Source organism: Brachyistius frenatus, unplaced genomic scaffold, assembly GCF_029030835.1.
Source record: "Brachyistius frenatus isolate BFR_SWC_R1_liver_20210118 unplaced genomic scaffold, ASM2903083v1 Contig_29, whole genome shotgun sequence".
Lineage (NCBI taxonomy): Eukaryota > Metazoa > Chordata > Actinopteri > Embiotocidae > Brachyistius > Brachyistius frenatus.
In genome coordinates, this window is record NW_027210628.1 from 4,315,603 (window position 1) to 4,334,162 (window position 18,560).

An 18,560-nucleotide genomic window follows, 5' to 3' on the forward strand; every position below is an offset into this window, starting at 1 on the left:
TTGATGCTACAATAGGCCAGACGTCGACACATGATGCTCCAGACTCGATACAAACTCCTGTCGCTGTAATTAGGCCCTCGGTGTAACTCACCCCACAGTAGGCTGCTCTCCGGGCTCTGCTGAGGGTGTAGGCCTACTGCACTTTATGAATAATGAAGAGGTGACGTAAACAATGCGGTCCTCTTTGCAGCTCGGGCTCCGGGCTCGCGAGGCGGGCGCAACAGAGGCGTGATGCGGTCGTGACGTAGGTTCAGTCGGGGATCTTTAATCCTCTGCCGCAGCAGCACAGCCGGTAACCGGAGGAGGGGGTAGCACGGTCGGATAGGAATGGACCGCACAGGCTAGGCTAGCGTACAAGGCCCAAATAGCTCGGTCTTTAGGTAGACGAGAATATCACCGAGTAAAAACAAGAGACTGCGACTGGAGCGAGCCGACTATTTGCATAGGCCAGACCCCCTCCTCTCTGTGCTTTAGCCTGCAGCCTCCTCTCAGACATTTGCCTGTTCAATAGACCTCATTGAGAATATCTTTAAAACGCATATTTGTTTCATTTAAACCCTGAATTTGGTGGTTTTAGTCGGCTCACGGATACGACGCCTCGTCCTGCCGGTTTCCTGCGGCCAGTCGGCTCCCCGGTTCGCCCTTCAGCAGCGCCGCCGCGTCCCTGCTGTTCCTGTCAGCTGCTGCGCATCAGCAAAACATGCAGGATGAGCCTGTGGGGGTGACAACCACGCAGTTCCCCCCGTTGACCGAGGAAAAGGACCGCAGCGGCAGCACTGTCAGCAAATCCGGAAAACAGCCGAACCAAGCCGACGACGGCCAGCTGAGCCCGTTCACGGCGGATTATCACCGACTGAAGCAGAAGCCAGCGTTCCCCGATTTCGACCGAGATCCTTTCTGCCCGCCGCAGTCTGTCTGTGACCTTCAGCACAGCCGAAAAATACATCAGCAGTTAAGTCAGCACACCGAGTTTAGCCCCCCAGAGTCGCCCCCACCCCAGGGACATTTCAGTCACCTGCCGCAGAGGCAGCCCTTCACCAAAGCCGACCCCAGCGCCTCTCCAGTGGAAGAGGCTGAAGCCGATGCTGCGTCGCCATCGCCCACTTCCGTAAATCTAAACAAGATCCAAATGGACTCCCCTATCGCCCACCATATAAATAACGGCAATGGCAGCAGCAGCACCGGCAACATGTTGTCCGGAGGTCTCGGCGCCGCGTTCCCGAACCTCCCCACCCAGGAGATGCAGAGTGCCAGCGGGGGCTCGTCATCACCTTCCCTCCCGGGGTTCGGCACCCCTTGGTCCGTCCAGACCAGCTCGTCGCCCCCGCCCCCGCCCAACTCCATCAACCCCATCCACGCGAACGCCATTAACCAGATGCCCAACACGGACTCTGACAACAGCTTCTACCCGGGCATCCCCTCCTCCATCAACCCAGCCTTCTTCCAGGGTTTTTCACCGGTGTCCGCTAATCCGTGCGCCGGGATTAATGTGCAGGGCTTCAGCGGCCCTTTCTCGCCCCAGATAAACGTCCCGCATCAGCCGCAGAGTCGCAGGTCCCCGGTCAGTCCTCAGATGCACCCCCAGCAGGGCGCCTTCCTGCAGCAGAGGAACAACTACAACCAACACCAGGTGAGCCAGCAGGACATGAGTCACGTGAAGGTAACACGGGTTGGTAGGCAGCTCTCCCATCGTGTTCATATCTTCATCTTTAGTGAGCAAAAATAGACGTTGCTTTTGAAACAGCATAGAGTCGTTATAATTACATGTAAAGGCCAACACTGGGATGTCCTTAGGTGCTCCTTGTGGCACTGCAGAGACAGCCTCAACAGGTGTGTGTGTGTGTGTGTGTGTGTGTGTGTGTGTGTGTGTGTATATATATATATATATATATATAATCTACAGCTATGGTGTGTCTCGGATAAACAGTTTTGTGGGGGAAAAAAACTGCATAATGCATTATGCAAGGACTCAAGTCACTACTCTTGAGGCAAAAGGGAGGGAGGGGTGAACGAGGGAGCATCTCTGAATCTAGCTGTTGTTCTGTCCTGGAAGCTGGCAGTGGGATGTGGTCACATGCCACCGGACCATCCCTGTCCTGTGGTTTGCTCAGTGGGAATGAAAAGCCTGTTTTTTTTTGATGGTATCCTAAATGTGGTTGTGGTGAAATGAAAACATCCAGTGTGTCTCGGTGGTGTGATGGCAGACAGCAAAGGACCCCCGAGGACAGACAGCGACAGCAGAGGCAGGCAGTTATGCAGCAGTGGAAGGCTTGTGTGTGTGTGTTCGTGGCCTTCGGCTTCAGGTTTCTCATGTGATTTGCAGAGAGTGTGTGTGTGTGTGTGTGTGTGTGTGTGTGCTCGGAAGCATGTGCGTGATTGGGTGGGCCGATGGTGCATCCGCAGGGTTGCTGTTTCAGTGACCTTTAACCCCTGAGTTTGATTATAAGTCCCATGTAAATATATAAAACATAAAGGTAATCTCACCAACCAAAGGATCAACACATTAAAGGAGAAAAAAAACAAGAAAAAACAGCATTGACAACAAAAAATACCTGTTTTTCTTCCTGTTTTATTGTTTGTTAAAATGCTTTTTTTTTTTTTCTATAGATCTAATGTACCAGAGACAGTTTTACAGTTTTGACATTCTTTTCCATCAGGGCTACAAACCGATCCCTCCTGCATTTCTATTTTCTCTAAAAGCACTTGCGTCCTTCTTTTTTTTTTTTGAGATTATAAAAACTACTTTTCAAGTGCAGTACGGTCTGGTATAAGAGAAAAGGATTTGAGACAGCACAAGAAACGGTCTGATTTCCCCGTGAGATTAAGCCCAATGTGATTCAGTGTATGATGCTTAAGAGGCGACACAAGGTCCAGGTGGAGAGAGAGTGTGTGTATTAGTTACAGTGGTGGTGTTGCAGCGCACGGGATACTTAGTATTAGTCTTAAAGCCCTAAATCTTCTTATCTACCCACCCGTTACAGGAGCAGATCAAGCTTGGCTGTGGCCAACAGGGAGAAAAGAAAGGCTAGAAATACAGGGGAGCATCAAATGGAATATGTTTGAACAAGAGAAATGTACTAAAATGTGCTCTGTCTGACCCCCGATGTGTTTTTTTTTCCCCTTAATGTGTGTGCAGCCCATGGTGAAGCCATCTCCGTGGGGCAGTCACCAGGGGAACGGCTGGGGGTCTGGTGGGATGTCCTGGGGCCGGGACCACCGCAGAGGGACCGGCATGGGCGTGCCGGGCTCGGTCAGTCACGTCTCGCCCATGAAGAAGCCCTTCTCGAGCAACATCATCGCCCCACCCAAGTTCCCACGCTCCGGAGGATCACTGGGGCCCAAATCCTGGATCGAGGAGAACATGTTCCGCACAGACAGCAACAGCAACACCCTGCTGCCTCTGCAGGTACGTGTCCTGGGTGGTTGTTGGATTTGGCTGATGTAGGTGATATTGTAGGATTATTGTGTGTGTGTGTGTGTGTGTGTGTGTGTGTGTGTGTGTGTGTGTGTGTGTGTGTGTGTGTGTGTGTGGATAACAGGAGGGATTTCTTTTACAGTGTGAGAATCAGTGACTTCAAAGGTGGGAAAGAACTGGTGACAGACTCATACTCAGTTAGACAAAGGGGCCGATGAAAGTCTGTGTGCAAAAGAAACTAAAAAGGAACGAGAATCCTTTTTATCGACGGAGAAACTTAAAGTGAAGGAGTCTTTAAATGTACCAGTGTGTGGATATAAATGAGCACAATGGAGCCAGCAGCCAGCTTTGCATTTCAGCCTGATGGGGAGAGTTGGAGCTCTGCAGGTTTCACCAAAGGTAACAAAGTCGGGGCTCAGCTGCACTCATGTTCAGGAAACTAGCATCACGTACTGTAGGTGAGATCTATTTCAGGTACCGAGGCTGTGATAGCTCATTGTGTGCACGTTTAAATGAACCACAGTTTTAGAAAAGTGTCGGAGGTGGCCATTTGAATGCTGCATTGTATTCTGACTGATGGGACTGTGATTTCTGCCTCTGCTCTGCTCTGTTCGTGCAGCAGGAGGGTCTTTGGTCACATTTTCATCCGATCTCTCTGATTTTATGCTAACATCAAATTTTCCACTTGTTTTCTGAGACAAGTGAATAATTATCTGTTTTCAGGCCAGATTTTCTTCCTTGATTTAAATTACATCTGATGTATAGCCCCTGGTGACATCAACTGGTTTATTTGCCGATTTTATATTTACTCCATGTATTAAATGTTCCTTACATCTTCGGAATCACTGCTTCATCATATATAAGTAACTTGCTGTTTGGAAATGCACATTCAAACAACATTACATGTATTTCATTTTAAAAAGTTACACTCAATACACCACACCTGCAAACATTGTATAGTATAGATGCTTACAAAGAACTGTATTTTGCTTGTTTTGTATTAATCTGACTGGATTATTATTATTAATATTATGATATACTGATATAGCGACTGGACGATTTAATTGGTCTATCACAGATCAGTGTTTATTTGGGATGATATGCAACAATATGATTTTTCTTTTTTCAAGACATAATTCAGGAAAAGATGTTTGGGGTAAATTCACCGTTTCATTGCATACAGTATATATACTTTATTTTTTTTACTCTCTACTATTGGTATCGGTATCGTCACCAAAAATCCAGTATCAGTCGGACTCTATTAAATTCTAATTGCATCTACAGATTCAGGCCTTATATCATTATATCAGTAACTTACTGTTTTGATATGAACATTTAATGCACACAAAACTGCATGTATTCATTTATGTATTTTTATAAGTAACACTCAATATGCATCATTTGCCAACCATGTAAAACGTATAGATACTTAGAAACAACAGTATTTTACTTGTATTTCACTGGATTCTAGACTCACATTTCTAAGACAGCATTGTTCCTTGAAACTCCACACATATTGTCAAGAGCTTAAAAATGCATCATTTCCAATATTATCTTCAGAGCTCAATGTTGATAGTTTCATTTTCCTCTAAAAGCATCCAGACACAGGCTGAATATAAGTGACTCGTATAAGGAAAACTGCATTAATTGGCTATTACTGCACTGAAAAGTACATTTCTTGATTAAAAGGCACCATAATAAAGTAGTTTATAGTTCAGCGTGTCTCTTAAGGACCTCTACACATAATTAATACTCCATCAAATTGCAAACTCGGGTTATAAATGACTGCATGTGCTTCTTATATTAAATACATAAATCAAATCTAAGCATAATGACACTGTGAATGTGACTCATTCAAACTAAACCAATGATATCACCTAAATGATGGTGTCGCCAAATGGTATGACTTGCTATGAGCTCAAATTATTGGTGGTATCAGTGCCAAGAAGTACAACGCTTTCTATTCCAGGAAACAGGCCTGACTCCGAGGATTGTTCATTTCCATAAACAGTGTCAGACCAGGAATTTTTCAGATTCCAAGTCTTTTCCTTCCTTCCTTCCTTTCTGTTTAATGTTGGGCAGTCAGTGACAGACTGTATCTCTGCTGTGTCATGGTTTTAACATCACACAGAGAGTCAGTACATCTGGTGTCAGGCTGCTCACTTGATATTTCTTAAAAATGGGCCGCGGTTTCCTGCTGTTAATGCGTGCTATCGTCCTAAAACACAATGTTGTCAAAGTGAAAAAGAACATCCACCCAACGTCATAATTCTCGTTGCTCTTCCTCATCCATTAAGTCAGACAAGTAAAGTCCTTTCGTGAGCACAAATCCTTTGTGAAAAGTTAGATCTTGGTTTAAAGGATCAGTTCAATCAAATGACGTCAAAGGGCATATCAAAACATATGTAGGTTTATGCATCATATGCTGGTATCCCATCACAATGGAATAAACTGCCCCTGTTTACATTGTGTAAAAAGAGGTTGCTGCTGTGCACCACAGATGAGATTCCATTTAGTCCGACTTTATCGCCAAAGATGGAATAATTCCACCAAAAATAATCTGCATGGTTAGATTGTATGAGAGGTGAATGAGAAAATATACAGGATGCCAAAAGTACCAATTGTAGACATACTACATGCAACAGCATATCCTTTTTAAAGGTAGCTACATTATGTTCTAACAGTAAAAAAAAAAAATAGTGTGCTATTCCTAATAGGTTAAATCTGTTTGTGATTTTAGTTAACTCGCCCTTTAAAGATGACAATTCTTTAACAAAGTGAAGCCAGTCTGTGTCAGGCAGCCTGTTTGTTAATAAATCATTCTGCCATCAAGATATTTGTTATACTACTTTCAAGTTAAAAGCTCTCCATCATCAGAGCATTTCAGCTTTATCTCCACTCTCCATTTTCTGAATTATGTTCGGTTTCATTCAAAATAAACATGAAAACAACACAGAGGCGACATCTGACCAGTCACTATGAAAGCATAAGCAGTTGGCCTTTGACCTGCCATTATGTTGGGTGTGGTAACGTAGCTCTGTGGTATGCTAGTCACCATATATTATCATACGAGTCTGTAATAGAAGGTCATTAAAGAGGAACTATCTCAGTGACCTGCTGATGACCTCATTACCTTACATGTCAGCTCTGCAGCTAAATGCCCCTCCTGGGTTTCTATTCTCTCTCCGTCTGCCTCTAGGCACCGGGCCAAAGATCCCAGGGAAGCCGATGTAAAGGCCGCCCACAAACTTACCTTCAGCCTCCTGGAGCGAATAAATACGGAAAGAATGTTAATCCAAGCGTGAGGCGCTCGCACCCTTAAATCGCTTACATGTTAAGACAAATATGCGTGCTTCAGAGGATTTATTGTTCATAAGCCAAAATCCCGGAAGTGTGTTAGAAACGTGAGGATGAAGACGTGCTCCGTGACGTGTGTTTGTTTGGTTCCACTCTGGATGACAGAAAACCTCACATCTGTGTTTTTGCAGGACCGATCCAGAATGTACGACAGTCTGAACATGCACTCCCTAGAGAGCTCCCTGATCGACATCATGCGAGCCGAGCAGGATCCGATGAAAGGTAAGATGGCCTTTCCCTTTCGGTCTCCGTTTGCGGGGTCAGAGGGAGGGTGATCGTGTTCGGGGAGGCGACCCGACAGCGTGCAGAGTGACTCGGTGCAGGCGACTGACAGACCCACTGCTCCCAGCGCTGTGTTGTTTTTCCACACACCAGCTTATTTTCTCCCCGCTGAGAGCTTAATACTTGTTCCACCAGCTGCACATTTGCTGTACGTGACCTTCCAGCTCTGATCCTGTTGCTACTTAACCTGAGCAGCACACCGATCTGAGTAAGACGTGGAGGACAAGGAGGAGAGAAGCCGGGGCGTTTATCTTTGCTGTGAATAGCTTAACAGATGTTTTCTGACAGATCAGGCCTGCGTGCATCACACATTATTGAACTTAAAGATATATAAATGATCCTGGTTTTCTTTTGAAAATATTCCTGTCGGCTCGACAGCAGCCAGCAGACACTGTGCTGTAGCGTGACACTGCCCGGGCCTCCTGTGCTCAGCTGCTGGACATCAGAGGAGCAGTGTCAAATAACTGCACCGTTCTTACCCTCCTTTCCTACTGACGGCTGCTCGGAGCTCATTTACAGCCTCGCGAGTCAGATACACTCTCACTTTCAAATATCACAGAGAGAACATCACCGGTAACGACCAGACCGTGCACTCGCTTTGGTATTGATTTGGATATATGTACAAGCATCAGGCTGCAAAGTACTCAAAGCAGGTTTGCTAAAATTATGGCTCCACCTGTGCCCTCCTTCCTTGGGCGAGTTTCTTGTTATTTCCCCTTTCTGGAGCAGATGGAGAGGACATGGGCCAGTGTGCACAGCAGAGAGGGAGGGCAGGGGCGTGTGGGGGTGTGGGGGGGTCGAGACTAATTTTAGACGTGATCACACTTTCACACACTGTGTATGACAGCCAAGAGAGCAGATGAGGGGGAGGGGGGCTGCAAGGGTCTGCTCTGCCATTTATAGCACTGCCTCGGCTAACACAACATCCAGGCTAACGGCTCCGACAAACAAGAGCACCAACAGAGAAACATTAACAGCAACCAAAACCATAATTATATGCCATCAGAATGATTTAAATGATCACATACAAAATCCACACATATTTTAGCATAAAGAAAAAATTGTGTCTGTATAGGTATGACATACTGATGTAATAAAAGAGTAATTTAAAAACTGAGAAATTAGAGATCATGAGAAAATTCCAGAAACAGATTTTTTTTTTTTTGTAATGGTGAGCAAATTATGGACACAAGTCCGAATGTTTCTACCTGTTTAACCACTTAAAATTGATAGACAAAAAATATAACCTGACTAAAATATGATTGAAATCAGTGCAACCACTGATGCTGTTTTTGCTTATTGTTTACAGTGCTGACTATTTTCTCCACCATTTACTTCATAAAGTGGAAACAAATAAATGTTTTACTCGGCCAATAGTCGAAAACCTGATGGATATTATTTAGAAAACAACAAAACAAAAACAAATATTGACATCTGAGAAGCATAACTAAAATTGTTGTCATTTTTGCGTACAAGCCAATTCGTTACTCAACAAATGATTTCAGCCACAATCGTGGGTCGGTGTGAATTCTGACAGTAGTGGTCATTTTTGGGGGGGATAGAAAGAGCTTTTGTTCCTCCTTGTGCCGGCCGTAGTTCTCTCTGTAGACATGTGACACGGCTGCTGTAACACACTCACAGTCAGGCATTGTAGTGGTTTTTGTGTGCGTGCATTTGTTTGTGTGCGTTTATTCCCATGTACACGCATTGGCCTCGCCCTGTCCTCTCCATCTGCTCTGTGTCTCATCCCTATTTGTGTCTGTCTGTGTGTGTGCGTGTGTGTGTGCGCGGGTGTGTGTGTGTTTCTCATGTCAGGCCGTGTGGGATGCCCTAACCCCGGGGCAGACGGCCTACTCATGCTCAATGGTAATTATCTTTTAGCACCATCTCCCTCTGTGTCTGCAGCTCTCACGATGCTTCCACTGTTACTGTTTAGCCTCATTAGACACTCACCGGACTCACAGTGCTACAACAAGGCTATGCGAGTATTTGTCGGGACTTGTTAAAATAGTTTCACTTTTTTTTTTTTAACAATTAACGCAGAATATTTGCATAAAGTGTCACCTGTCATCAATATTTCTGTGGTGCCACCCTTTGACTCCATTAGCGTCATTGGATTTGTTGTGCTTTGTTATCTTTAAAGGTTCAAGCTGCCATTGATGGCTTTTTTTTTTAATGAGTTTTCTTAATTCAAACCCAAGATCTACCATAGTCGTAATAGTGCTCACATGACTAGTATTGTTTCCATTGTTATGCTAGGTCACATTAGGTCTTTGAATGCACCACCAGCAGTACTTGGTTTCGTTCTCCCATTACATTTTCCGTGCCTCTGAGAATTATTATTTTTTTTACCCGCACATGTGGACACACATCATGTTGGTGTCAAAAATAAAATCTCGTTTTATAACGGTCTCAGCAGGACATAAATCGGGGTCAGACAGCATTTCCAAATAATTACAAGCGTGATTTTTATTTTTTTATTTCTTTTCACCGTTTCTGATGTTTGCTATTACCCAGCAATCAGAAATTAATTTTTGTCCTCTTTTGGAGGCAGTTTTTGGGTCACGCCTCTGTGGCCGTACACGTGTGTGACGAGACTTGTTGTCTCCGATAGAGGACGTCCAGGGCTTTTCGGTGATGCAACACGTGGAGTTGACTCTGAACAAGTTAATTTTTCTGCTTTTCCAAATAGCTTCTAGCAGATCTGGAACCTTTTACAGAAACAAGAAAATGAATACAAATACAGCCTTAGATTTTTATTTCTTTGTGTCCTCAACAAAGGACACGCAGAAGGCTGTTTTTAGTGCTATAATCTTCATCTTATCTCAAAATGTTTTTGGAAAAAGATGTAGAAATAATGTAGGCAATGTACCAAAATTTTTTATTATGAACAAAAAGTCAAATCTTGTTGTGGATCTCTAAGCCATTTAAAGTATCCGAGTCATTAATTTGATAAAGACCTAATTGATACGTGGTTGGACAAAGAGGTCATGAGATATATCTGCAGATTAAAGTCTAAAGTTACCAATACCCTCTGAGAAATGTCTGCACAGCTGAAACTTGCACTCTTGTACTTTTCTACATGCAGCCAGGAGCTATGGGAGGCGTCGAGGTAAATTCAGCTTTCTACGATGTGTCTGTTTCCATACGGCATATTCCTTTGTGGCATGTTTTGTTCTTTAAATGAATACCAAACTGAGGCCTTAATTGTGGAGTGAGACTTCATTGTCTCTCTGCTTCTAAATTTGAGAACATATTCATTTTTTTCATTGTTAGCTAACATCAAATAAACATTTTGCCCAGTAAATTATAATTGGCCACAAAAAAATATACCAGAAATACTTTACAACTGTAATGTCTCTATTATCCAGACATACATGATGTCAAGGGTTTCAGGTTTGGTCACGTTTATCTGAAATATGGCTGTGCCTCTGACATGGAACCCCAAAAGTGTAAATACATTAATATTCATTATTATTATTTTGTGAAACTGTACAAATATTTATACAAGTTTATTTCATCATTCATTTACGTGATAACGCTGTTTTTAGATATCTTTTTTTTTTTTTTTTGGTCTGTTTTAGACATTTATATTTCTAAATGGCATTTTTCACAAGTATGTTTTTATTTCATTATATTTAAAAAAAAAAATGAAGCATTTCATTTCATATCCTTTTTCAGCCAATTATATGCTCTCTGCTTTTGAAACAAGCAAGCTCAACACCTGCTACCAGATTTAGCCAGTTAGCCTCTGTTAGCTAGAGTAACAACAATACAAAATATTGTGAATCTACCAACTAAAACATGTTGTGTAAAAAAAAAAAAAAAAAACATTTTACACAGACACAGAAACTACATTTCTGCACCTTTAAACATCAGCCTCATGTGGCCAACTAACCAGGCGGGTTGTGAGCTTTGAACATGTGTTATTAAAGCCAGCGTCAGCCGGCTCGTGTCCGCTCTGCAGCCAAAGAGCAAGACTGCCTGTTTTGATTTTTTTTGCTCACAAGTCGTGGTGAGGTAACTCTGAATCACACAGTGGCTGCCAATGCTGCGTTACTTAGGTAGGTAGCATTTGTAAAGCTAAATAACATCAGTATCTGTCTACACCAGCGGGATAGTTAGCAGCTGGCTGGCTGGCGTGTGACAGGAAATAAAAAGTACCATAAAATTACATTTTTCACTGTAAGATGCCATCATTAAATTCAATATGCATAAAATTACAATATTTTTTTTTCTAATGCTCTGTTATTATGATAATATATGAAAAACAACAAAAAGTTCAGCTTTAATCATTTCTATAATAATATCATTTATCTTTCTTTATATAAGAGTAATAATCTTATGATTACTTTTGTAATGATTTTAGTATTGAAGACTTTGGGGCTCCATACTGCTCAGCCATTACGTTAACAGCTTCGCTCCAGTCAGCCTGCTGATCCGCACCTGCTTTATCTGCCACACTGCTCAGAGTGGAGCACACATGATGACGTGTCCCGATCTCAGATCTGTAAAAACTAAATTGTACATAATCCTCACTGTAAGCTGGTGCTTTGTGCCATAACCATTCAGCGATGAACTGCCATAAAAGCAGAAACATTATTTTATAGACAGCCTCTTGTTTGAATGTGTCCTTATCATATAGCGGAGATATAAGATAACCTGAAGGAGAGGCAGGTCGTGTGATTGGCTCACGCATGTTTGGTATTTACCGTAGTCTTACCTGCCTTCTTTTCTCCACCAGGCCGCTCCTCCCTCTTCCCTATTGATGACAATCTCCTTGATGATGGCCACGGCAACCAGGGCGTCCCTGGAGTCCTCGGCTCCCCCAACTGTTACCCTCACCAGAACGGGGAGCGCATCGAGCGCTTCTCCCGTAAGGTGTTCGTGGGAGGTTTGCCTCCTGACATAGACGAAGGTGAGACCGACTTCAAGTATTTATTTTCCCTTTCCCCTGTTCTCAACTGTCTGTCTCTCTCTTTATCGATTTATTGTTAATTTTTTTTCACATTCCCTCAGATGAAATAACCTCCAGCTTCCGTCGTTTTGGTCACCTGGTGGTGGACTGGCCTCACAAAGCAGAGAGCAAATCCTACTTTCCACCTAAAGGTATCAGCAAAAGCAGCAAGCTGCTTATATTATACGTGTTTTTATGGCTACTAAAACCAGGCACCATTGAGCTTGGGGGGAAGCCATGATGCGAATAGCTATTATTTGAATACTGAAAACCCAGCTGAGAACCGATGAATTAATGTATTTTTCAAAGTGTTTGATGCACACACTGATGCCCTCTATGTGTGTGTGTTTCCTAGGATACGCCTTCCTGCTGTTCCAGGAGGAGAGCTCAGTGCAGGCTCTGATTGAAGCCTGCATGGAGGAGGATGGGAAGCTCTACCTGTGTGTCTCCAGCCCCACCATCAAGGACAAACCTGTGAGTTCAGCAGCAGCAGCTCGCAGAGAAAAGACACATTTACCCTGAATAATAAGAGAAGTGATCTAATCCTGAGTTTGATTTTGACTCCAGGTGCAAATTCGCCCTTGGAACCTGAGCGACAGTGATTTTGTGATGGATGGCTCTCAGCCCCTCGATCCCCGCAAGACCATCTTTGTGGGAGGTGTCCCCCGTCCCCTGAGAGCAAGTAATTACGCGCACTTTGTTTTTTTCACAACTAATGTAACATCTTGACAGACAGGAACATATTGTGTGACATGAGATCTGAGACTCCTCCGCTCTGTCTCACCCTGTTATTTCCTGTCTTTTCCCCCTGTGACTAGTCGAGCTGGCCATGATCATGGATCGTCTCTATGGTGGAGTGTGCTACGCAGGAATCGACACAGATCCAGAGCTCAAGTACCCGAAGGGGGCGGGACGAGTGGCCTTCTCCAATCAGCAGAGTTACATCGCTGCCATCAGCGCGAGATTTGTCCAGCTGCAGCACGGCGACATTGATAAGCGGGTACGGCCACCTTGTTTTTATTACCAACTCCCACGCTCTCTACTTTCCTCTGACTCAGTCATCACTGGGATGTGTCATCCACCATTTTTTTAACGTGTGTGTGTGTGTGTGCCATCGCTACAGAATAGCAGCAGCTTGTTACTATGGTGAGCAAAAGCTTATTAGGGTTGATTGAATCCGCTGTCTCTGCTGCATTAAGCCTTTCATGAACATATTAACTGTTTGTATTGATGCCCCTTCAATGTCTCCTACCTAAATGTGTGTACGCAGGTGGAGGTGAAGCCCTACGTCCTGGATGACCAGCTGTGTGATGAGTGCCAGGGTGCCCGCTGTGGAGGCAAGTTTGCTCCCTTTTTCTGCGCTAATGTCACCTGTCTTCAGTACTACTGTGAGTTCTGCTGGGCCAACATCCACTCCCGCGCCGGACGAGAGTTTCACAAGCCCCTGGTGAAAGAGGGCGCCGACCGCCCCCGCCAGATTCACTTCCGCTGGAACTAGAGATGCCCCCCCACATCCATGGTGACGCAGTTGGGGGGGGGAGGGAAAGGGAAATGAAACACTGGCTAACAGGAAAAAAAAAAAAAAGAGCATCGCTCTGCCTCTCCTGGTCTCCTAAGCTATCAGTATAATCGAGTACGTAACACTATACAGTATATACTATATATATCTATATATCTTTTGTAGCAGCCAAACACCACAAGCCTCAGTTTTTCACCAAAACCCCCCTCACATCTCAGGCTCTGACAACTCTACAACTCTTTTGTGGTACTTTCATCTTTTCTAAGAGGAGATTTAAAAAGAGATTGATTTTTGTAGCTTTTTTTATTATTATTATTTTTGTATGTGAGATTTAAAGTAGATACAGGAATGTTTTTTGCATGGGGGCAGCTTGTCTGTCTGTTTGTCTGCTGCTACCCACCCCGCAGTGTGTTCAGTGCACACTTGTTTCTGGGAAGAAAAAAAAACCTTGATTCTCTAACGTTTGACGCCTGCCCCGGGTCATTAACCAAAGGTAGCAAAATGATAGGAGGCTTCAAATTGACACGTTTTCTGCCGCAAAACAAAACGGTTGTTTTTTAATGTTGCCATGGGCTCTTTCTTCTTGTTAGAGAATTTATAAACAAAACAAAAAAGAAGAAGAAGAAGAAGAAGAAAATAGGGTTATTTTTGCGCTCATACTGACCCATAGAGTGATACCTCAAAACACGAAATCTGGTTTCTGCTAACTGTATTCAACATTTATACTTAACAAGCTATTTTAGAAGCTTTGCTGCTATATATATATACATATATATGAATAGATGTGTAGGTATTATATCTAATGCCATTTATAAACCTGAATCATGTAAAATGAAATGCAGTATGCACTCAAACACTTATGGCCCCCATTGCCATAGAAAGAGTGCATGTCATGACAATAGGCTTAGCTACACTACTAGCATGCAGGATAGATGAGAGAAAAAAACACTGAGGAAAAAAACCAACAAAAAAAACAACCACTGAAACCATAATTAAAGACAATAGGTAAAAAAATTCTATAGTGAGTAGCATGATTCTCAATTACAGATGCAGAAGAGGGAAAAAAAAATCAGATGAAGCTGAATAAGTAAAAAAAAAAAAAAAAAAACTATTTAAACTTGCATGCATTGATGTTTCTCTGTTGTTTGATCCGTTTACATACTAACAATACAAAAAGTGATATTGGTTCTACTGTAGACTTAGTGGACGCCATCATCTTGTGACATGGTGGCTTGTGTGGCTTAAAAAAAGAAAAAAAAACTCCTGTTGAGAAGCAGAGTGGTGTTCAGTGGTTTGTGTCTGTGTGTCGTCCCTGTGCTGTGTCGTTTAGTGTAGACTGAGGCTCTAGTTTAGTTCCCGACCGGCTCCCTAAAGGAGAGTTCACCATCAGAACGACTCTCTGCCTTCACCTTTCCTGTCCCGTATCTCCGTTGGTTCCAAAGGTGAACCTGACATTGTGTCGGTCTTGCAGACCAGATGCAAACAAAAGACTAAACTGGGTCGCATTAATAAGCATCACTTCACCGAACTGCTGATTTTGTAATGAAACAGTCAGGCTTTTGTGCTGTGTGGCTGCAGCATCATAAATCCAAGGAGGCTCTGGCCCAGTTACTGGAAGATGAAGCATCTCCACATCTCCTCGCCACACTTTTTACAATGAGGACGATGACCCTTTGGGCTGTCGGCGTGTTAAAGATGAAACTCTCTTCTCTTTTGTTTCTTTAATTTCCACCTCGACCCTTGAAAGGCTCTTTAAAAAACGAAAAAAACAATTTAGGGACAATCTCTCTGTGAGGACGGCGGCCCAGCTGTCCGTCCGGTACTGTACAAATCACGTGTCGTCATGGTTTTAGTGTTTCACGCCCCCCCGGTGTGTGCTCCTCGGTATCAGTGTTCAGGCGTCAAGTGTGTACTGTTACTTCAAGAAACTGAGACTATATAGCTGAGCGTCTAATTTAATTTCCACTACTCCCCCATCACTGGCCCTTCGATATGTTTTTTATGATATATATTAAGCACTACTTTTCTGTATCCCCGCTTTTTTTTCTTCTTCTTCACCCCCTTAAGTGCAGATGTTGACACTCTGAAACCTATTTATAATTCTACAGATGATTTATGAAATTTTTATTTTTTCATGATTACTTATTTAAGCTGTAGCGTGAAGCAGTGGTCTTAAGTTACCTGTGTTCTGTGAGTAGAGCGAGAACCCCAGATATTTTATCGGATATATTCTAACGTAGTCTGGACGTTGCGAGGACTCCCGAGTGATTATAGGCGTAAAAGCTAAAGAAGGAGCTACTGCCGCATCCACCCCACCCCCACCCCCGCCCCACCCCTCCACCTTACACCCCTCCACCCCCACCACCACCACCACCACCTTGTAGCTTTAGTTCTCATGGCGTCTGATGATGTTTTGAATATTGTCACCTGTAACACTTGATTCGTGCTGTTTTTGTGAGGTTCTATTTTCTATGTTAAACACTGTTACTTTGTTCTGTATGTGTCCTTTGGTTTTGTAAAGAATTCTATTTATTTCACTATTTTTGTAGACAAAAAAAAAACCTATTTGATTTTGATTGTATTTTTCTATTTAAATAGGACTAATATTACAATTTATTTCCCCCCTCCTTATAATTATGTCCAAAAGTTCTGTTCAAAGACAAAGAATCCTGTCATTAGTAACAACATCAAAGGTTTTGATATACAGTTGATTCTTCTTTTGATACACATGACACGTTTCATTTGAAGGAAGGAAACATGAAGGTTTTATTATATTCTGGGAAGACACTTGAGATTCTCCCCTGTTGCATCGAGGCGCCAGCTGCCTGTCCTCGTAGATGCTCTGAAACTTGAATATAACACATTTTGAAAGGCTGACTAACCTCGAATCTGTGTTGTGATGTGCAATACTGTTTCTAATGTTTGTATAAAAGTAAGAACTACAGTGTAAACCTTTTTAATGCAGATTTATTTTTTTCATTGCATATTTTGCAGATTTCTGATCCACAGTGTCATTTTTTACTGTCAGAAAAATAAACCCCTGTTTTTTCATTGCAAGTATTTTTAAATCCAGATATCTTTGTACTGATGTAAATGATTGTAGTTATTTTGGATAGTGTTTTGCTAACAAAAGGAGAGACTTTTTCATGCATATTTCTATTTCATTTCATCTTGTTTTATCCCACATTTTAATTTTAATAGTAGCAGAATTCTTGGAATAATTTTTCATATTTAAATGTCATTGGTATTATTTTGTATTTTTATGTGGAAATACACTATATATAATTTTAAGATGCTAATTGCTAAGATATTATTTTGAGTTTAATTATTTTCAAAGCTAAATATTTGTAATTTTATTGTTAAAGTGACTAATTTCTAAATCAGAGTTTGTGTATAGATTCACAAAAGTGGTTTATGAGGTGTTTGGATTGTAATTATCACTGAATGGTTCTTTGATATGCAAAATTAATATCATGTTTATTTTTATTTTTGTTGGTTTTGTATTTAAATGGGGTGTTGATTACAATCTTTTTTTTTTTTCTTTCACTTCCTGAATAAAGACCCATTCTGTTTGGACACAATCTGACTGGCTTTATTTCTTCACTGAGCTGCAGCTTCTTTGTGTGCTAAGCAGGGAGACTTTAAAAGTCCAAAAGGAAATACTGTGTTTCATTTCATCTGACTGGTTCATGCATACACATGGCATGTCCAGTACTGTGCTCTAAAACTCACATGGGATAATGGTTCAAAGGCAGTGCTTTAAGTTAAAGGGTGAGAATGCTAACATCCTCACTAGGACAATGTTTACATGCTGATATTTAGCGGCTATAATGTTCACCATCTGGGTTAAGTGTGTTAGCATCTATGGTTAGCATGCTAACCTGAGCCAATTAGAACTAAATACAAAGCACGGCCGAGGCTGAGGTGAATGTCATCGATTTTGCAGGTCATAAATCAAAGTATTGGACAAATATGAATTTTGATCTAATGACGTGGTGAAGCGGTTAACAATGTTACAACACAACAAATTGGCATGTTTTCTTCCTCCCACTGACCAAAGACATGCATGTTAGGTTAATTGGTGATTTTAAATTGGCTGTAAATCATCAGTCTGTCTGTGTTGGCCTTGTGATTAGCCGGCAATCTGTCCAGGGTAAATCCCACCTCGACCCAAAGTCAGCTGGGATGGACTCCAGCCCCCTTGTGACCCTGTTGAGGACAGAGCAGGTATTGGAAATGATGGATGGAGGGATGATGACATAAGAGGAAGGGAGTTAAAGGTTCATCCTCTGGGCACCATACACATCTATACAAACTTGAATGGAAATCCATCCAGTTGTTGTTTGGAATATTTCACAAAAAACCCAAAACATCATGCCTGCGCAACAGGAAAAGACACGGGAACGTCTAATTCATGTCAATCCTTTGAATAGTTCACGACCTAAAGATTGAGAGCCGTGACACTACCATGGCTAAAAGGAGAAACAATTACAATTTTGGAGCAAATTTACTACTTAGGAAAATTATCATTTTAATTGCTGCCTTAATTAGCTTAATTATATTCTCATTAATATCATTTTACATCTTAGAATGTCATCTTGATGTTGTTGATATTTTTCACGCCTTATCTTTAAAGTTGTGTTCAACCTCACCGTATGTGATTAAGAAATAATACTAAAAGTTGCCCGGAAACCTTCACACATCACTTTTGGTGCCATCTAGAGGTGGATGTCAGAAATACAATGAAAATCCACTCTGAGGTCAACAAGGTACAACTTTATTGTACAAGATCCAAGCTGCAGACTTTTACACTGGGAGTCTCACACTAAAGGAGTCGTCGTCAGTGACATAATGGAGCTGACTCAGCCAGCACATACTGTGTTTGACTGGATGATAGTTGTTTGCTTTGGGAAGTTTATGAGGCAGAGAGAAGGGATTGGATCAGAGGAAGAGGAGGAGGCAGAGCTGGATGGAGGGAGTCTAGGGTGCTGCTGCTGCTGCTGCTGCTGCGTTACAAGAGGCTGTCAGCA

At 42.5% G+C, this 18,560-nt stretch overlaps 1 protein-coding gene across 4 annotated transcripts; it reads left to right on the forward strand.

The window, feature by feature from the left end:
* The first annotated feature begins 203 nt into the window (after nucleotides 1–203).
* On the forward strand, nucleotides 204–17,111 carry cpeb2 (cytoplasmic polyadenylation element binding protein 2). Of its 4 annotated transcripts, XM_069699293.1 has the most exons (11): nucleotides 205–1,630; nucleotides 3,137–3,406; nucleotides 6,904–6,994; nucleotides 8,870–8,920; nucleotides 10,143–10,166; nucleotides 11,799–11,972; nucleotides 12,074–12,163; nucleotides 12,367–12,485; nucleotides 12,579–12,693; nucleotides 12,830–13,011; nucleotides 13,282–17,111. In XM_069699293.1, the coding sequence occupies exons 1-11, from the start codon at nucleotides 701–703 to the stop codon at nucleotides 13,507–13,509; spliced, it is 2,274 nt and encodes a 757-aa protein (XP_069555394.1). In that variant the 5' UTR covers nucleotides 205–700; the 3' UTR covers nucleotides 13,510–17,111. The 4 variants fall into 4 exon arrangements, with proteins under 4 accessions (XP_069555395.1, XP_069555394.1, XP_069555396.1 ...); XM_069699294.1 differs by lacking the exon at nucleotides 10,143–10,166 and having other exon boundaries at nucleotides 204–1,630; XM_069699295.1 differs by lacking the exon at nucleotides 8,870–8,920.
* Nucleotides 17,112–18,560: the final 1,449 nt, after the last annotated feature.